The sequence below is a fragment of the Schistocerca nitens genome, chromosome 10 (genome assembly GCF_023898315.1).
Source record: "Schistocerca nitens isolate TAMUIC-IGC-003100 chromosome 10, iqSchNite1.1, whole genome shotgun sequence".
NCBI lineage: Eukaryota > Metazoa > Arthropoda > Insecta > Orthoptera > Acrididae > Schistocerca > Schistocerca nitens.
In genome coordinates this window covers 126648899-126665792 of record NC_064623.1, presented here as the reverse complement: position 1 = coordinate 126665792, position 16894 = coordinate 126648899, and the positions used below count along the sequence as shown (strand labels likewise).

At 41.2% G+C, this 16894-nt stretch overlaps 1 protein-coding gene across 6 annotated transcripts in view; it reads left to right on the top strand.

Annotated features, from left to right (window-relative positions):
* The window catches only part of LOC126210075 (spectrin beta chain), a 483285-nt gene that overhangs the window by 444010 nt on the left and 22381 nt on the right, over nt 1-16894 (top strand). For 3 of the 6 annotated variants that reach the window (XM_049939199.1, XM_049939197.1, XM_049939202.1), the window contains one exon: nt 2373-2525. The exons of the other annotated variants lie outside the window; for them this stretch is intronic. In XM_049939199.1, coding sequence (XP_049795156.1) covers nt 2373-2525 — 153 coding nt within the window. The remainder of the gene's footprint in view (nt 1-2372; nt 2526-16894) is intronic. 6 annotated transcript variants of the gene reach the window in all.

Here is a 16894-nt window from a genome sequence, read left to right as displayed (position 1 = left end):
TTTCCTGCAGAAGTATTGAAGATATTCCATGTCCAAATATAATAAATTTCCTTGAGATTAAAAAAAGCTTCTGTCCACAAATGGACACAGATTTAGAAAGCATTGCTTGTGTGACACTCAACTTGCCCTTTCCACATGTGGTATCCTGTGAACTGTAGATAAAGAGCAGCAAGCAGATTATGTATCTCTAGATTTCCAGAAACATTTGACACAATACCTCAGTGCAGACTGTTATTGAAAGTCTGGGCACATGGAATGGATTCCCAAATAGGCCAATGGTATTAGCGTAGGTACGTGGTGACCTCGTCACCCAGTGGGAAACCACTGCAACCTGCCACCTGAGAACTGGTAGTTGTGCAAGAATAGAGTGGAATGGAAGAAATGGGTAGAGTGGGGGTAGCTCGATGTCTGAAAGCATAAGAGAATTTAAGAAGAAGAAGAAGAAGAAGAAGAAATGTGTTTGGTTTGAAGACTTCTTAAGTAATAGAACCCAGTACATTGTCATTGATGGCGAGTGTTCGTCAGAGACAAGGGTATCGTGACGCGTGCCCCAGGGAAATGTTAAGACTGCTCTAGTTACCTATATACTGTACCTACATGACGTGGCGGATAGGGTAAATGGCAATAGGTGATTGTTTGCTAGTGACACTGTAATATAAGCAAAAGTACCATTGATGATCGACTGTAGGAGGATTCAGGATAATTTGTACATAATTTCTATTTAGTGTTATTAATGGCAGCTTGCTCTAAATGTAGAGAAACATAAAAGAATGTGACGAGTAGGGAAAACAATTCTATAATGTTTGAATACAGCATTCGTGGTTTGCTGCTGGACTCAGTCATGTCGGTTAAATGTATATGCTTAATGTTGCAAAGCAATACAGAATGGACAGCAGTAGAAAAGATGAACGTTAGACTTTCGTTTTGTGGGAGAATTTTAGAAAAGTGAACCTCACCTATAAAGGACCATATGTATAACATTAATGTGACTGATTCTTGAGTTCTACTACAGTGTTTGATATCACCACCAGGTCAGATTAAAGGAAAATATTGAAGCAGTTCGGAGACAAGCTGCTACATTTGTTACCAGTAGGTTCGCAAATGTTTCTTGAACTCAAATGGGAATCCCTGAAGGGAAAACAGCATTCTTTTTGCAAGACACTATTGAGAGAACTGGCTTTACAGCTGACTGTAGAATGATTCTACTGTAGCCAAAGTACATTCTGTGTAAGGATCTCAGAGATAAGATGAGAGAAATTAGGGCTGTTATGGAGGCATATGGATAGTCATTTTCCCCTCGCTTTGTTTGTGTATGGAACAGGAAAGGAAATGGCTAGTAGTGCTAGAAGCCATCCTACACCATACTCTGTGTTGCAGAATGTGTATGTAGATGTAGTCAGTATCATTATTGGCTTTGACTAATTACAGAGTCCACAAAAGACTTGAATATGTTGCATAGTGACTTGTCAACTGAATACTTTGTCATCTGTGTTTGTCTAGGGCAATATGACTAGTCTAAATGATTTCATAGTATTGCAATTGAATAAAATGTACATCCATGGCCACTTTCCACATACAGTAACTCCCTCTCAATGAGGGCTCCTTCAAGTAGGACCAATGTATATAATCAAAATCTGTCCTTCTGTGTACTCTCTTCAGTAGCCCCCTTTTTTTGTTTTACTGTGTTAGCTTCTTGGGTTTTAATTGTGGCTGTGTGTATAGTGTTCGTAATACTTCCAATAAGCTATTACCAAAACTTACATTTTGCTTGCGACTGCATGTTGTTGTTCTTGTTCCAGGTAAAGAGAATAATTGTTGCTTTGCATGTTGTAGAAGTTAACTGCTTTTCTAACACTTGTAGTCTGTTGTTTATATGGATTGTGAATTATCGATAGTGGTGAGAAAATTGCACAGATCGCATATGCTCACGTAATGTAATGAAGAAATTATTTTGGAATGCATCCAGCTGTTATTGAGTTGTTTATAAATATGTAGGTTTACTGAAGAAGCAGAATTGTACAGTCCGAGGTAACTCGGAGGAAAATTGGTGCACAGTCTGTGGTGTGTTTAATACGCCAATCAGAAAGTACACACTGTAAAGCTCGCAGAAGTATAAGAAAATGAAGGAGAAGTAGTACAACAAAAGAAACTAAACAGTGTGTAGATTGTGAGCACAGATGAAATGCTCTTCGAGAAATGGTCTTGTGGTTAAAAAAAAATCCCGGTGTGTAATGTATTAAAAATAGGTTTGTACTTTGAACTTGAAAGTAAATTTGAAAAGTACAGGGAGCCAATAGGCCAATAACAGCTGGATGGTGTAGCTTGTGCCTCCTGCATGATGCATGACTTTGCGTCCTCCCACCTTGGAGCAGTGCATGAAGTGGACACGGGAATGGGAGCGGGAGCGGGCTACTCGGAGTCGGGCCGGCCGCCCACCCCCGTGCCGGACCCGGCAGTGCCCACAGCTCCGGTCCTCGTGCCCTCGCCTCCGCCAGCGTCTCCGGTGCGAACCGCACCCCCGACAAGTAAGTCGGCACCTGCCTTTCACGTCATATGCAGGTGGTAAATTCTGTCACCTCCTGTGCAGCTTTGTAGCTACATCTTTGAAATTTCTACTTTTAGGTGCACAAATTCTGGCGGCTAGTAGTTTGAAAATTATAACAGCTGTTGAGAGTCTTACTTTAAAAATAAGTTTTATAGTGCTTTATCCATTGTGGGTTGGAAACCAAATGCACTCAGTGGTAGATGTTGTTGGTCAGAATTCCTTCTATTGCATCAGAAGGAAAATAACTGCACCAGTTAAAGTAGGTGTGCATTGTGGCTTAGTGTGTAGGTGCCAGACTACAAATCCAAAGTTGTGGGGTTCAGGTGAAATGCCAAATCAAACTGTGGTCTGATATAGGATAAACTGTAAGTTTGGCAGAAGTTACTGAAAGTGACATGTACTATCTCACCTAATAACACGGCCTCGTGAGCCATGTATGTGGCCACACGGATCTCACACGGTCACAGTCGCTCGCTCACATGTTGTGAAGTTGCAGAATCAGTGTAGGGGCAATGGCCTTCCTTCACTGAGCACTACATCTTGTGACACACTGTGATATAGCAACCTGCCACGTTTCCTTATCCTTTTCCCCGTCACGTGGCACATGAAGGTGAGTGAGGTTAAGGTGCATAAAAAGGGGAGTGGTGGGGAAAAAGATCACTCGTGCAAATGCAGTGCTCTAGTTCACACAGATGTTTAGGTTGGTTACAGTTGTGCCTTTTTTTCTAGTTAACTCTTTCACGCCAGGTTCAATTGCTGTGCAGTTATCCTAAGAGTACAGAAATACACTAACAAATCAGATATTCAGTATTAGTCATTGAAATTTAGTACAAGTATACTAGAAGTTGTAGGTTTACTGTCTATGTAGGTTCAGAACAATATCTTGTTGTGGTATATTTCAAAACATATGGGTAGATGTGGAGAAACACAGCTTTGTCTGCCAGTTTCTCTTTGGCTTTCTCTGCTGTAGCACACTGAGGAATGTTTTGTTGGATTCTTCTACCTTTCATCTGATGGGATATTCTTAGGGAAATAAGGCCAGCTTTTTGGTTGCAAACACAAAAGAATAGAGACAAACGAATGTCATCAACTTGTTAGTATGTAACAGAAACTGCACTGATTGCAGTAATTGTGCCATGTTTACACAAAATTCTGAGAACATTTTCTTTTATTGGCCTGTGAGTTTGTGGTGCACAATATAAGCATTGAATATGCACATGTTCAGAATATATAAGATGATTTTGATGCACTTTACAGGCTATTTTTGTCACTAGAATTTTGATATTTTCGTCAAATTTAGGAGAAAAATTGCTATCACCTGAAATAACAACAAATTTGATACTGCTATGTAAAGCACAGTTTAAAACTTGCATAATTTTCCTCTTCCTCATGAAAGTAATACACCCTTGAAGTAAGTTTGCAGCTGAAGAATGAATGTTTTAGGAAACTATATTGTAACATCAGGGCAACATACAGGGGGAAAAAAAGCCAGAGACACAAGGCACGTACATGTACTATCCTCTGTAGTGCATAGAAGAGACGTTTGTGGCCACAAAGTCGCACTGTGTTGACTTACACAGAACACTGTAACTATGAAAGCTGTGACTGTAAAGAAATTTATTGCACAACTTGTTGTGTAAACACACAAGATTAGGTAAATCTCTCACACAAGTTTGGATTGCTTTCAGGTGTTCAGCCATGTGGCTGCTTGTAGATGATGCAGGGTTTTGGCAGGCTGGCTTGTTGCTATTGGCCACCTTCAGCACCACTTGTGAGGGTGGCAATGAGTCAGTGTGCCAAAATATTCTCACCGTCTGTATGACGCAGTTAAAGGTAGCAAAACACTGAGAAAGCCTAAGATCACACACCTCTACTTTTAATTTACAGAATTTTTGGATTTGCTAATAACAGAGAGCACTATGTCTTAAAATGGCAAAAATTCTGTTCCAAGGAAATCTGTGAACTTCATTCAACAAATTTTTTTTCTGAATTGTTAGTATTTTTGGCTAGGAGGACCAAATCAGCTATGAACTTTAGAGCTGGTTTTAATTTAAGCTGCATGTGTAGCATAGGACTGAAATTTTGATCATTACTTCAACATGAGAACTGAACAACAGTGGTAATCCTCCTATAACTCTCTTCTTAAATACAATTTGGTTTTACTCATTTTTCATGCCTGTTATTCAACGTACAGCATTTCTTACACCTTCTGTCACATGGTTAAAGAATCCCTCTCTTCCCATCCACCTCCCCCTCCCCTCCCCTCCCTGCCCCCATCCCCAATTTTTCTCTCTTTTTTCTGTATTATTCACACTTGGAGATCATCAATCGGAAAATTACACTGCTATGTGTTGTGTAAGTGTGGCTTTCAACTACAGCACTTGACTGTTTTAATAAATGCCTTACACACTTTGTGTTTTTCAGTAATAATGTAACTGGTGCAGTAATTTCCTTATTTTTTATCATTAATAATACAGTTGCAGGCCTTAAAGGTAATTAGTTAGCAGTAAAACACGCATTTCATCTACTGTAAAAGTAATATAGGATTATGAATCTATTGTAGAACCACATATGTTTGTTACAATGTTGCTGTGGCATTTCATATCCAATTAATGGCACTTGATTTGTGTCAAGGCCATTAAAATGAGATGATTTCTGTTTTAATAGTAATTATAATCATTAACACTTTGGAGGCTGGCCACTTAGAAGAATATTGGGCATAGGAAACCGGTCATTTATGCCGTTATTTAAAGCATTACTGGCACATATACTATCAATGTGTCTTCAGGAATAGTACAACTAGAAAAGGGCCAGACTTAAAGATTTATTTTTCATATTTATTTTAATTCTCTGGTAGATTACATATTTTGTAGTAATTATGACAGAAAGTACGATTTTACTTCCAAGAAAGAAGTGCAATGTGAGTTATTCAGCAATTTCTTCCTATTGAGCTTCCAAAGTTTTTTTGTTCACTCAACAAACATGTCATATTTGTTGCAGAATTATAGCAAAACGCAAAACCTAAAGAGCACATGTACAAAATTACGTTGCTGCAATTATATTGACTCAGCCATTCATGACAGCAAGTGTTAAGTTTGCTAATGTGTTTTTTTTTTAAAATAATTCTAGAAATTTACAACAGAAGGCAGCACCAGCCAAGGGGTAGATTGCTAGATATCCGTACATTGTCATCATACAAAATGAGTCCATTTTTCAAGTGATAAGTGGCTTCCGCATTGGGAAAATCATGGCCTTACATATACTCGGGCATGGTTGTTTTAACACAAAGTTGCCACCCTAGCTGTGCTCGGACTTGGTCTCCAAAGTGTCAACTGAAGGAATAACCACAAGTTTTCACAAGAAACTAAAGGGGTAATACACACACACACAAAATAGTTCCTTTAAGCTTCACAGCTTTTGTAAACAGCATTATCAGTGTAATTTACACTTCTGCAATGTGTGAAATTCCTTACCATAAAAAAAGATAATAAAATTGATCGGAATATGTTTTTTTGATACTCAGTTTCCTCAGTTATTGGGAAGAGAGGGAGGTCTAATTTGTTACATAATCTTTGGTGTGTGAAACTGGTAACCATGGAAAGAGGAACAAACTAAGCTAAAAGTGTGTGGCGGATTGATAGGAGCGGTATAGCGATTTATGTCACAAGGTGATGTCTTATGCCAGTGATGGCATACTGCTTATTTGCACTCACAGACTTGTGATGGCAATAGAATTGGGTTTAATGTTATTGTTACAGAAGTGTGGCAGAACGACTACTACATAACCTGCAACATACGTTAATATTTTGCTTGAAGATTTGTGATTAAGACTAGTAGACAGTATATGACATGTAGGTTTCAAGACTTAATTAAAACTGTAAAGCAGAACCAGGCTACTCTGATATGTAAGAGGAGCTTGCACATCTCAGATGTTTCATGAATCCTATGTTGTTTGTAAAAAATGTTCAGTTATTGTAAGTTGATACAGGCTTTAAAGCTACATAATCAGAAATGGTTTGATATGTGGAAGCACTAGGAAGTGTTACCTAGAGGTAGTTCTAGTCAGGTAGTGCAAGAGCCTAACGCTGTAAGGTTACTCGTTAAAGTGTTTACAGTACACAACAGAAGCTTTAATGTTAGTAAGCTTTGACACTATTGTAGTTATGATGTTCGTCAGTGGTGCATTTTAGGCCAGAGTAATGCAACCAGAAACTGATCTCTCCAATTTAAAACTAACGCTGTTTTGAGAAAAATTTAAATAAGTGGGATATTGAAACAGTGGTCCATGTCACTGAAATAGAAAGTATCTGGTACTGCCAGTACTAAATCTGTGTGCTTCCTGACATCGCATTCCCATAGTTGCTACCGTGTATGTCCGTCGTTGTGTTTGCGATCGATGTAATTTGTGACCGGTTAACCTTTTAGCTGTCTAATCTTGACTTTATTTACTTTGTTAATTGGTTAAATTCATTGCTTGTCCATTCCTTCCACTCTATAACCGTAATAAAATGCAGCTGACAAAAATACATCCGTCAAAACTTAAAGTGTCACACTGTTACAGTAGAAGCGGATCACTTAATTGCTTGAACATCACTAAATTTGTCAAAAATGTATAATGTTTCTAGACTAGTCAAGATTCATTTCTGAGGATATTGGATACTGTCAGATGCACTTGATGTGGAAGCGTCATCCTGTAAGCTGTATGCAGTGATGGACATATTGATGAAACATTTTGAAATCATTAACTGAAAATTTTCTCACACAAAATATGATTTCAGTAACTCCTGTTTTTTTTGTACATGTACTGAAATATATTTTAGGGCTTTTTAACAAGATGGTACATTAAGTTGCAGACAGGCACAGTTAAGATACTTGCACACAAACTTTTGTCCACAGCCTTCGTCAGAAAAGAAGAGAAAAAGCGTGCGCACACACACATTCATTCACACAAGAAAGCACACTTCACGCTTACATTACGAGGGGCATTTGAAAAGTCCATGCAAAGTCCAAGAGATGGCACCACCGGTGCGTATTGAGGTCATGTTTAGTTAGTAGCATCTTTGGAAAGAATGCACACCAAGTTTCAGCCATATTCGTCTATTTTTTTGTGTTTGGAATTCGTATGAATCAAGGAAGTCAAGTCATTGTCAACAACGGACAAAAAAGAATTTCGTGTGGTGATTAAACATTACTTTATGAAAGGCGAAATGCTTGAGGAGACTAAAGAGAAGCTTGATAAACATAATGGTGACTCTGCACCTTCGATTAGATCAGTTTATAAGTGGTTTCAAAGTTTTCGGAGTGGCCATATGGGCACAAGTGATGCTGAATGTTCTGGACACACTGTGGAGGTTACGACTCCAGAAATCATTGATAAAATCCATGATATGGTGGTGGATGACAGAAGAGTTAAGGTGTGTGAGAGTGCTAGTGCTGTGAGTACCTCGAATGAACAGGTACATAATATTTTGCATAAACATTTGGACATGAGAAAGCTATCCACAAGATGGGTTCCGCGATTGCTCTGCTTGACCAAAAATGGAATCGTGTGAAATGTTGCAAGGATGGTTTGCAGCTGTTCAGGAAGAATCCGTTTTGTCACTGTGGATGAAACATGGATACATTACTATAGTCCTGAGACCAAACAACAATCTAAACAATGGTTTACCAAGGGAGAATCTGCACCAAAAAGGCGAAAACCATTCCTTCGGCAGGAAAGGTTATGCCGATTGTCGTTTGGGATTCGAAAGGGATAATCCTCATTGACTATCTGGAAAAGGGTAAAACTATTACAGGTGCATATTATTCACTGTTATTGGACCTTTTGAAAACCGAGCTGGAAGAAAACTGCTGGCAATTGGACTGCAAAAAAGTCCTTTTCTATCATGACATTGCACCAGCACACTCCTCAGCAGTTGTGGTCGCAAAATTAATGTAAATAGTATTCCAACTCATTTCACGTGTCCCCTATTCTCCAGACTTGGTTCCCTCAGACTACTATTTGTTCCCCAAGTTGAAGAAGTGGCTGGCGGGACAAAGATTTTATTCAAACGAGGAGGTAATTGCAGCAACTAATAGCTATTTTACAGACTTGGACAATTCCTATTATTCAGAAGGGATCAACAAATTAGAACAGCGTTGGACAAAGTGTGTAAGTCTAAAAGGAGACTGTCGAAAAATAAAAAAGGTTTACCCCAAACATGTAAGTAGTTCTTATTTTTGCACGGACTTTTCAAACACCCCTTGTATCATCATCTCTGGCAGTGTTGACCAGAGTGCAGCTGTCACATGGAATGGAAGGGAGAAGACGGGGAAGGAAAAGGGATAGCAGTGTAAGACTGAGGGGAGAGAAGAGCACTGTTGTCTGGCAGAACGTGCAGGGACTAGACTGCCAACAGGTGTAGTGTTAGGAGGCTGTGGAGCAGGGAGGTCGTGACAACGGAGTGAGAAAGGAGAAGACTGGGGAAATGTGGGTGGTTGAGTTGGCAGAGAGTGGCAAATGGAAGGTGGGAGATGATAATAGGAAGGGGGTGATAGTGCAGAGAGGGTGGAGACTGTTATGTGGACAGTGAGGGGACAGTATGTTACCGCAGTTTGAGGCCGGGATAATTTTGGGAGTGGAGAATGTATTGTAAAGATAACTCCCATCTGTGCAGTTCAAAAAAGCTGGCAATGGAGGGGAGGATCCAAATGGATCGGTTAGTGAAGCAGCCATTGAAATAGAGCACATTATGTTCAGCTGCGTGGTGTGCCAGAGGGTAGTCGACTCTGCTCTCGGCCACAGTTTGCCAGTGGCCGTGCATCCTTGTGGACAGTTGGGTGGTACTATAAATTGCGTTTTATTTGATCAGTCTATTCTGTACTCAGTCTGAAGTTTATACACAGTTGAAAGGTAACTATGTGACACCTGTACAAAAAAAGTGGTGGGTGGGAAAGTTGTGCAGCTGAACACATCAGGAACAAGCACTATAGGAGCTATTCCATCATTTTTTCATGTAATAGTCTTCTTGGGAATAGGCATCTTTTATTTTAAGTATTTTCAGTGGTCGTTGTAACAATTGTGGTTTGCCTACAAATGGGCTTAGCGAGATCATAAACAGGTCCCCTGTTTAAAATTACTTTCATTATTCACAATTTAGCTTTTACAGTAAACCTGTGTGTTGGTTGAGGGGCGCCGAGGATGCATAGAAATAATATAGAAGAAAGGGTTGGGGGTGGGGGGGAATTGGGCAATGAAAGTAGTTTTAAACATGAGAACTGTCTATGATCCCAAAAAAATCATTTGTAAGCATAATAATAATTATTTCAGTGAGCATTGAAACAGTTTCAAATAAAAGCCCACATAGTCCTTTATTTCAGTCATAAAATACTGACTCCCATATTATTTATAAAACTGTGTTTGCAGAAGAGAGGCCGGTAAAACAAATAAGACAATATCTACAGTAGTAGCAGTCCTTCTTATAGATCACATTAAAAAGCTGAATCACTACTTCAAAAGTGTCACACTCAATGACAAGCATGTATTGACGGGTAATCATTTAAATTCTTGTTAATATTAATGTTAGCTTTTGATTTCCAAGCCTAAAGATGGTAAAATATTGCTTGCGTGGATAGTGGTCTTAACACATTATTAGTTGTCATTCATTGTGACAACTATGTTACACTTGCCCATTTTCTGAAAATTCTGTATTTTTGATGCTCTTGTTTATAAGGAACAAGTAGCCTTAGAGAGAATGCCACATTGCATTGTGAATAGCATGGAATTCTAATTTTGAAAGGCATGCATCTTTCAATTGGAGGAAGACGCCATCTTTACAGGTAAGTAGCAATCATATCTTGGGAACATTTGCAGAATAATTCCTGTATGTAATGCTTTCACCAGTATAGTGATATCAGGCTAATGCTGTAAATGTTCCCAACAATTGTTGCATGTGCATTGTAGGAATGAACTCCTATTTTATGCTTTCGCTTGCTTTTGGATGGCTGTCTTTTCTTGTATTTCGTCTGCAACTGCTAAATTTTTGTAGTGTTCCCTCTTCATTGATTATGCTGAGATCAGTGCCAGTTCAGTAATGGAAGTTGTTCAGCTGCTGGCATATAACATGATTTTGCACGTAAATGGCAGTTGACAACCCAACCATTCTTGGTTTTTATCTAGTTGGGAAGTGATGAGTTCTGGCACTGTTCCAATGCAATCAGGAAAGGGTTTCGTGCATGTGTGTGAGTGTCTGCATTTTTATTCTAAGTGTCTTGGCCAATTTACACATCTCTGTCAGGAGAGTGATGAAGTTGTGTGCTGCAGTTAATAACGACTTAGTATTAGTGTAATTTATTATGTTCACTTGTAGTTGCCATATAGTTACTTCCAGTAAGATGGAATCACCATTTACCAGTTTCACAAATTTCTGCAGTTAGTTTAATAATAAAAGGAAGAAAACTTCAAACTGTGTCCTTTTTAATACTCAGGCAAAAACTTGTTTTCCTCTGTTCTTCAATATGTATCTCTGATGTGCGCCCTCACTGTGCTGTTACACTTGCTAGAAGTTGCCAGGCACATAACATTAACTTGCACAAAAATCTCCCTAAATTATAACTATAACTATTTCTAATTCTGAAGTACTTGGAATAATGTTGATGTGATTGGAATCCACTAAGTAGTGGTCATGAGGGCCATGGATATGGACTATATGATCAGCAATGGAAAATCCAGGATGGAATGTAACAGTATTATGAAACGGATAGTTGCCACTCACCATGTAGCAGAGATGCTGAGTCGCAGAATGGCACAACGGAAGGACGTCAAGAAGTGAGCTTTCGGCCAACAAGGCCTTCGTTGGAAATAGACAACACGAACACGTGCGTGCACGTACACTCAGGTGACCATCTTGCTGCTGAGGCCAGGAGGGTTAAGGGAACATAGGATATACTGCAGGGAGAATTCCTATCTGCACAGTTCGGAAAAGCTGGTGTTGGTAGGAAGGACCCAGATGGTACAGGCTGTGAAGCAGTCGTTGAAATGAAGAACGTTGTATTGAGTGGTGTGCTCAGTAACAGGGTGGTCCAGTGGTTTCTTGGCCACGGTTTGTTGGTAGTCATTCGTGCAGACAGCTTTTTGGTTTTCATGCCCACATAAAATGCAGCACAGTAGTTGCAGCTTAACTTGTAGATCACATGACTCGTTTCACAGGTAGTCCTGCCTTTGATGGGGTAGGCGATGCTTGTGACTACACTGGAGTAGGTGGATGTGGGACTATATATGGGACAGACGTTGCATCTATGTCTATTACAGGGATATAAGCTACGAGGCGAGGGGTTGGGAGCAGGGATTGTGCATTCATGGATGATAATATTGTGTAGGTAATGTGGACAATTGAATACCATTGTGGGAGGGGTGGGAAAGATAGTGGGTAGTACATTCCTCATTTCAGGGTACGGCGAGAGGTAGTTGAAACCCTAGCGGAGAATGTTATTCAATTGGGTGGAACTTTGGGAGGTGGTGCGTGACTGGAGAGATAAGGCACGGGTGATCTATTTTTGTACAAGATTGGGACGGTAATTATGATCTGTGAAGAGCTCAGTAAGACCCTCAGTATATTTCTAGAGGGACCGCTTGTCACTACAGATGCAACAGCCATGGGTGGCTATGCTGTATTGAATGGATTTCTTGGTATGGAAGGGGTGCCAGCTGTCAAAGTGGAGGTGTTGATGATTGTACCTAGCCTGACTCAGTTCGCTCCTCTGCCCAACAGTGATCCACCTTCACTGCCCCCAAATCACCCCTGTTAACTTTCCAGAATGTCTTAACCTTGAACCTTGCCTCACTATCAGTCCCCAAATCTCTCAACATGCAAACTAACCTTACATATGCAGAAAGAACCGTAATCCACCACCTAAAAACTGATCTCACCCTGTAATCTTACCTTCTGACAAACACTCCACCACTGTTGTTTTGAACCACAAGGATTACCAGGCAGGAAGACTGCCAGATGTCAGAGTCATCCACCTGCAAACCCTGCCACAGCTAACCCATTCCAGATTCAGCAGGATCTCCAGTCTCTCCTCAGATCCTGGGGCCCATCCAAGAACCTCTCCCTAGAGTCCACACCTCTCCTCATCTCTACTGTTCCCTGCATCTCTATCTTCTACATGCTTCCCGAAGCCCATAAATCCAACCATTCAGGACGCCCCAGTGTGGCTGGTTACTGTACCCCCACTGAGAGAATCTCCACTTTCATAGACCAATACGTTCAACCTGTTACACACAGCCTACCCTTCTATGTAGAAGATACCAGCCATTTACTCCAGTCTCTCCACAGTTCCCATTCCTTTACCGCATGGTGTCCCGCTTGTCACTATTGATATGACCTCCCTTTAAACTAACATCTCTAATGTCCAGGGCCTTACCGCTATCGACCATCACCTTTCTCGGCACCCAACGGATTCTAATCTATAACTTTCTTCCTAGTCGCCTTGACCAAATATATCTTCTCACAATTACTTCTCCTTTGAAGGCATTATCTACAAACCAACCCAGGATATGGATATGGGCATCTGCTTGGTTTCCCTCTATGCCAAGCTCTTCGTGGTCAGTCTAGAGAAATCCTCCCCAAACATCCAAAATCCCAAACCTCTCACCTAGTTCAGATTCACTTATGACCTCTTCGTGATCTGTATTGAGGGTGAGGAAACCCTATCCACATTCCTCAAGACATTCTCCCCCATTTGCTTCACCTTGTCCTACTCAACCCAACAAGCCATCTTCCTCAATGTTGACCTCCACCTGAAAAATAGCTACATCAGTATCTCCATCCATATCAAACCTACCAATCACCAGCAATACCTTCACTTCGACATCTGACACCCATTCCATACCGAGAGATCCCTTCCGTACACCTTATCCACCCACGGCCATTGCACTTGTAGTGACGAACGCATATCCCTGTAATATACCTATATGCAAGACCTGTCCCATACATCCTCCCACCAGTGCACCAAAGGCAAGGCTACCTGTGAAACCAGTCACGCGATCTACAAGCTAAACTGCAACTACTGTGCCACATTCTATGTGGGCACGACAGCCAAAAAGCTGTCTGTCTGCACGAACGGGTACCGACAAACTGTGGCCGAGGGACAGCTGGACCACCAGTTGCTGTGCCCAACACAACATTCTTTATTTTGATGACTTCTTCACAGCCTGTGCCATCTGGATCCTTCCCACCAACATCAGCTTTTCTGACTTGCACGGGTGGGAACTCCCCTGCAATATATCCTACGTTGCCACAACACTACTGGCTTTTACCTCTTAGTCATTGTCGTTACCCGTGTAGCCCCTTCCCATTCCAGCACTACACAGCCATCTATTCCACTACTATACAAGCAGTCTTTTTTTACTTCTCTTGTTTTCCACCCCCCCTCCACAATCCCCCCCTCCCCAACAATCCCCCCTTCTCTCTCTCTCTCTCTCTCTCTCTCTCTCTCTCTCTCTCTCTCTCTCTCTCTCTCGCCTGCTCCCCAGTCTAACCTCCTGACTGCCTAGCTGACCTACCCTCTCCCCATCTCGTCCTTGAATGTTGTATGTTCCCACGTGTGTGTGTGTGTGTGTGTGTGTGTGTGTGTGTGTGTGTGTGTGTCCTCTCCCCCCTCCAACAAAGGCCTTGTTGACCACAAGCACGAACAGACAGACAAATGGTTAAAATTTCTGAAAAATTGGATGACTTACGCGAGAAAAATCAATACCTATTTGGTACACTGTGGTCCTAATGGAAGCAGCTATTCATCTTGGCACTGATTTAGTTGTCAGATATCCTCTTGAGGGATACGGTGCCAATTTCTGCCCGACGGGCAAATTAGATCGTCAAAATCCCGAGCTGGTGGGAGGGACCTGTCTCTAATGCTCAGAACATTCTCAGTTTGGGAGTTATCGGACGACCTTGTTGGGTGAGGTAGTGTTTGGCAGGCACAAATACGAGCAGCAGAAACACTCTTTGTGTGCAGACAGGCATTATTTTGCCGAAATGTGAGCCTGGGATGGCTTTCTGTAACGGGCAACAAAATGGGTTGTAGAACGTCGTCGAAGTATCGTGCCGTAAGGGTGCCACTGATCGAAACTAAAGGCATTCTGGTACGAAAAAGAAATGCCACCCTAGACTGTTGCCCACAGCTGTTGGACCGTACGGTCGGTGACAGTAGGGTTAGTAACGCACCGCTGTCTGGGGCATCTCCAGATACGCCTTCGGCAGTGAAATCCCGTTTTACTGCAGTGTGACTGTCTCCGGCGGTGACTTTCGCTTTTTGAAGTGAGCCTCGATGATGGGCAGAGACCTGTCTGGAAACACCTGAGAGAGTGGTGGGATATTAACCTGACTGTCCCCTGCTGTACAGCCCGACAGCCGGGAGTGTGGCAGGGGATGCCGTTTCATTTCATAGCAGGACCCCTTCGGTTGTCATCTGCAGTAGTATGTCGACAAAATTCTACTCTGTTTTGTTGCCTTTCACGGTAAGTGATCGTGGGCATTCCATTTCGGCAAGATAGTGCCCACCCACAGGTGGTGAGGGTTTCTGCTGCTCGTCTTTGTGCTTGCCAAACTGTACATTGGCTAGCAAGTTCTCTGGATCTCTCCCAAATTCAGAATGTTCTGAGAATTATGGACAGAGCTCCCCCCCCCCTCCCCCCCCAACCAGCTAGGGATTTTGAGCATCTAACGTGCCAATTGGACAATTTTGTACGATACCTGTCAGGAGGACTTACAAGAACTATCAAATCAATGCCAATGTGGATAGCTGATGGCATAAGGGCCAGAGGTGGACCAATGCAGAATGCAGTATTGACTTGCTCAATCTGTAAAGCTCTTTCTCTTGAATAAATCATCCAATTTGTTTTAAAATTATAGTCATTGTTTGTACCTGCATATCATATCTATAGATTTCCTTCCCATTCATATAATTTGTTCATGTCACTGAGTGCGTGTGTGTGTGTGTGTGTGTGTGTGTGTGTGTGTGTGTGCGGTTTTTTTCGTATGAGGAGCGTATGTTGATGGCAGTAGAATTGTTCTGCAGCCTGTCTCAAATGATGATTCTCTAAACTTTCTCAGTAGTGTTTTGTGGGAAGAATGTCTTCCTCCCTCGAGGAGCTCCCATTTGAGTTCACAGAGAATTTCCATAACACACATTGATCAAACCTATTGATAACAAATATAGCAGCAGGCATTTAAATTGCTTCAATATATTCTTTTAATCTGACCTGGTGGGCATTCCAAACACTTGTGCAGTACTCCAGAATGAGTTGTACTTGTATTCCATTGTGTTGTATATGTGATCATTCTTTATAAATGAACTACACACTATCCTAGAAATGTCCCAATAACCCAAAGTTGACCGTTAGCTTTTCCTGCAGCTGACCGTACGTGCTGATCAAATTTCGTGTCGCTTTGCAACATTATACCTAGATATTTAGTCTATGTGATGGTGTCAATTTGCACACCGCTAATACTGTATTCCTATTCATATGTAGTACCTTACATTTTGTCACATTTGGAGTAAGTTGTCATTCATCACACCAAATAGAATATCTGTCCAGTTCATTCTGTATCCTCCTGCCATCACATTAGCTGTGACACTTTCCCTGATACTGTAGTGTGTCCAGCAAACATTCACAAAGTGTTGCTCTGTCTGACAGATCATTCGTATCTATAGAGAAAAGGAGCAGTCTTATTAAATTTTACTGTGACATTCCTGGTGATATATTTGTTCTGATGAAACTTGCCACCAAGAACAGTGTACAGAGTTCTATTACTTAAGAAGCCTTCAAAGCACTTGCTAATCTGAGAGTCTAGTCCGTATTCTTGGACCTTTGTTAACAGTCTTCAGAATGTCATTGTAACAATCACTTTCAGGAAATCTAGGAGTTTGGAACGTGTGTTGCCCTTCACCCACAGTTCACAGTATATTGTGCAAGAAAAGGACGTAACGAGTATCACGTGAATGTTGCTTTTGATAACTGATAAAGGTTTCTGAAAATAAGTCGTATTTGCCAACTGAATGCCAATGCCTTATGTGAGAACATGAAGGATGGAGGATTGCTCAGTTAGCAATGGGCGTGGGCAGTGAGTGATGTACATTAGGAAGTCGCATCAGCTAGAACCTTCATTCTGTTGTGTATGTCTGTTGTGTGTTTTCATACAGAAATTGTGTACCAGGGAGTCAGAAACAGTAACAGTGGTCCTGTGTGAACATCCCTTGTGGTTGCCTTTCAGGCATCTGATTTTTAGCTGTGTGCAACATTTTACGTAAATAATGAATCGGGACATAGAGAACTTTCTTTTCCCTCAGTACCTTATCACATATAATAAA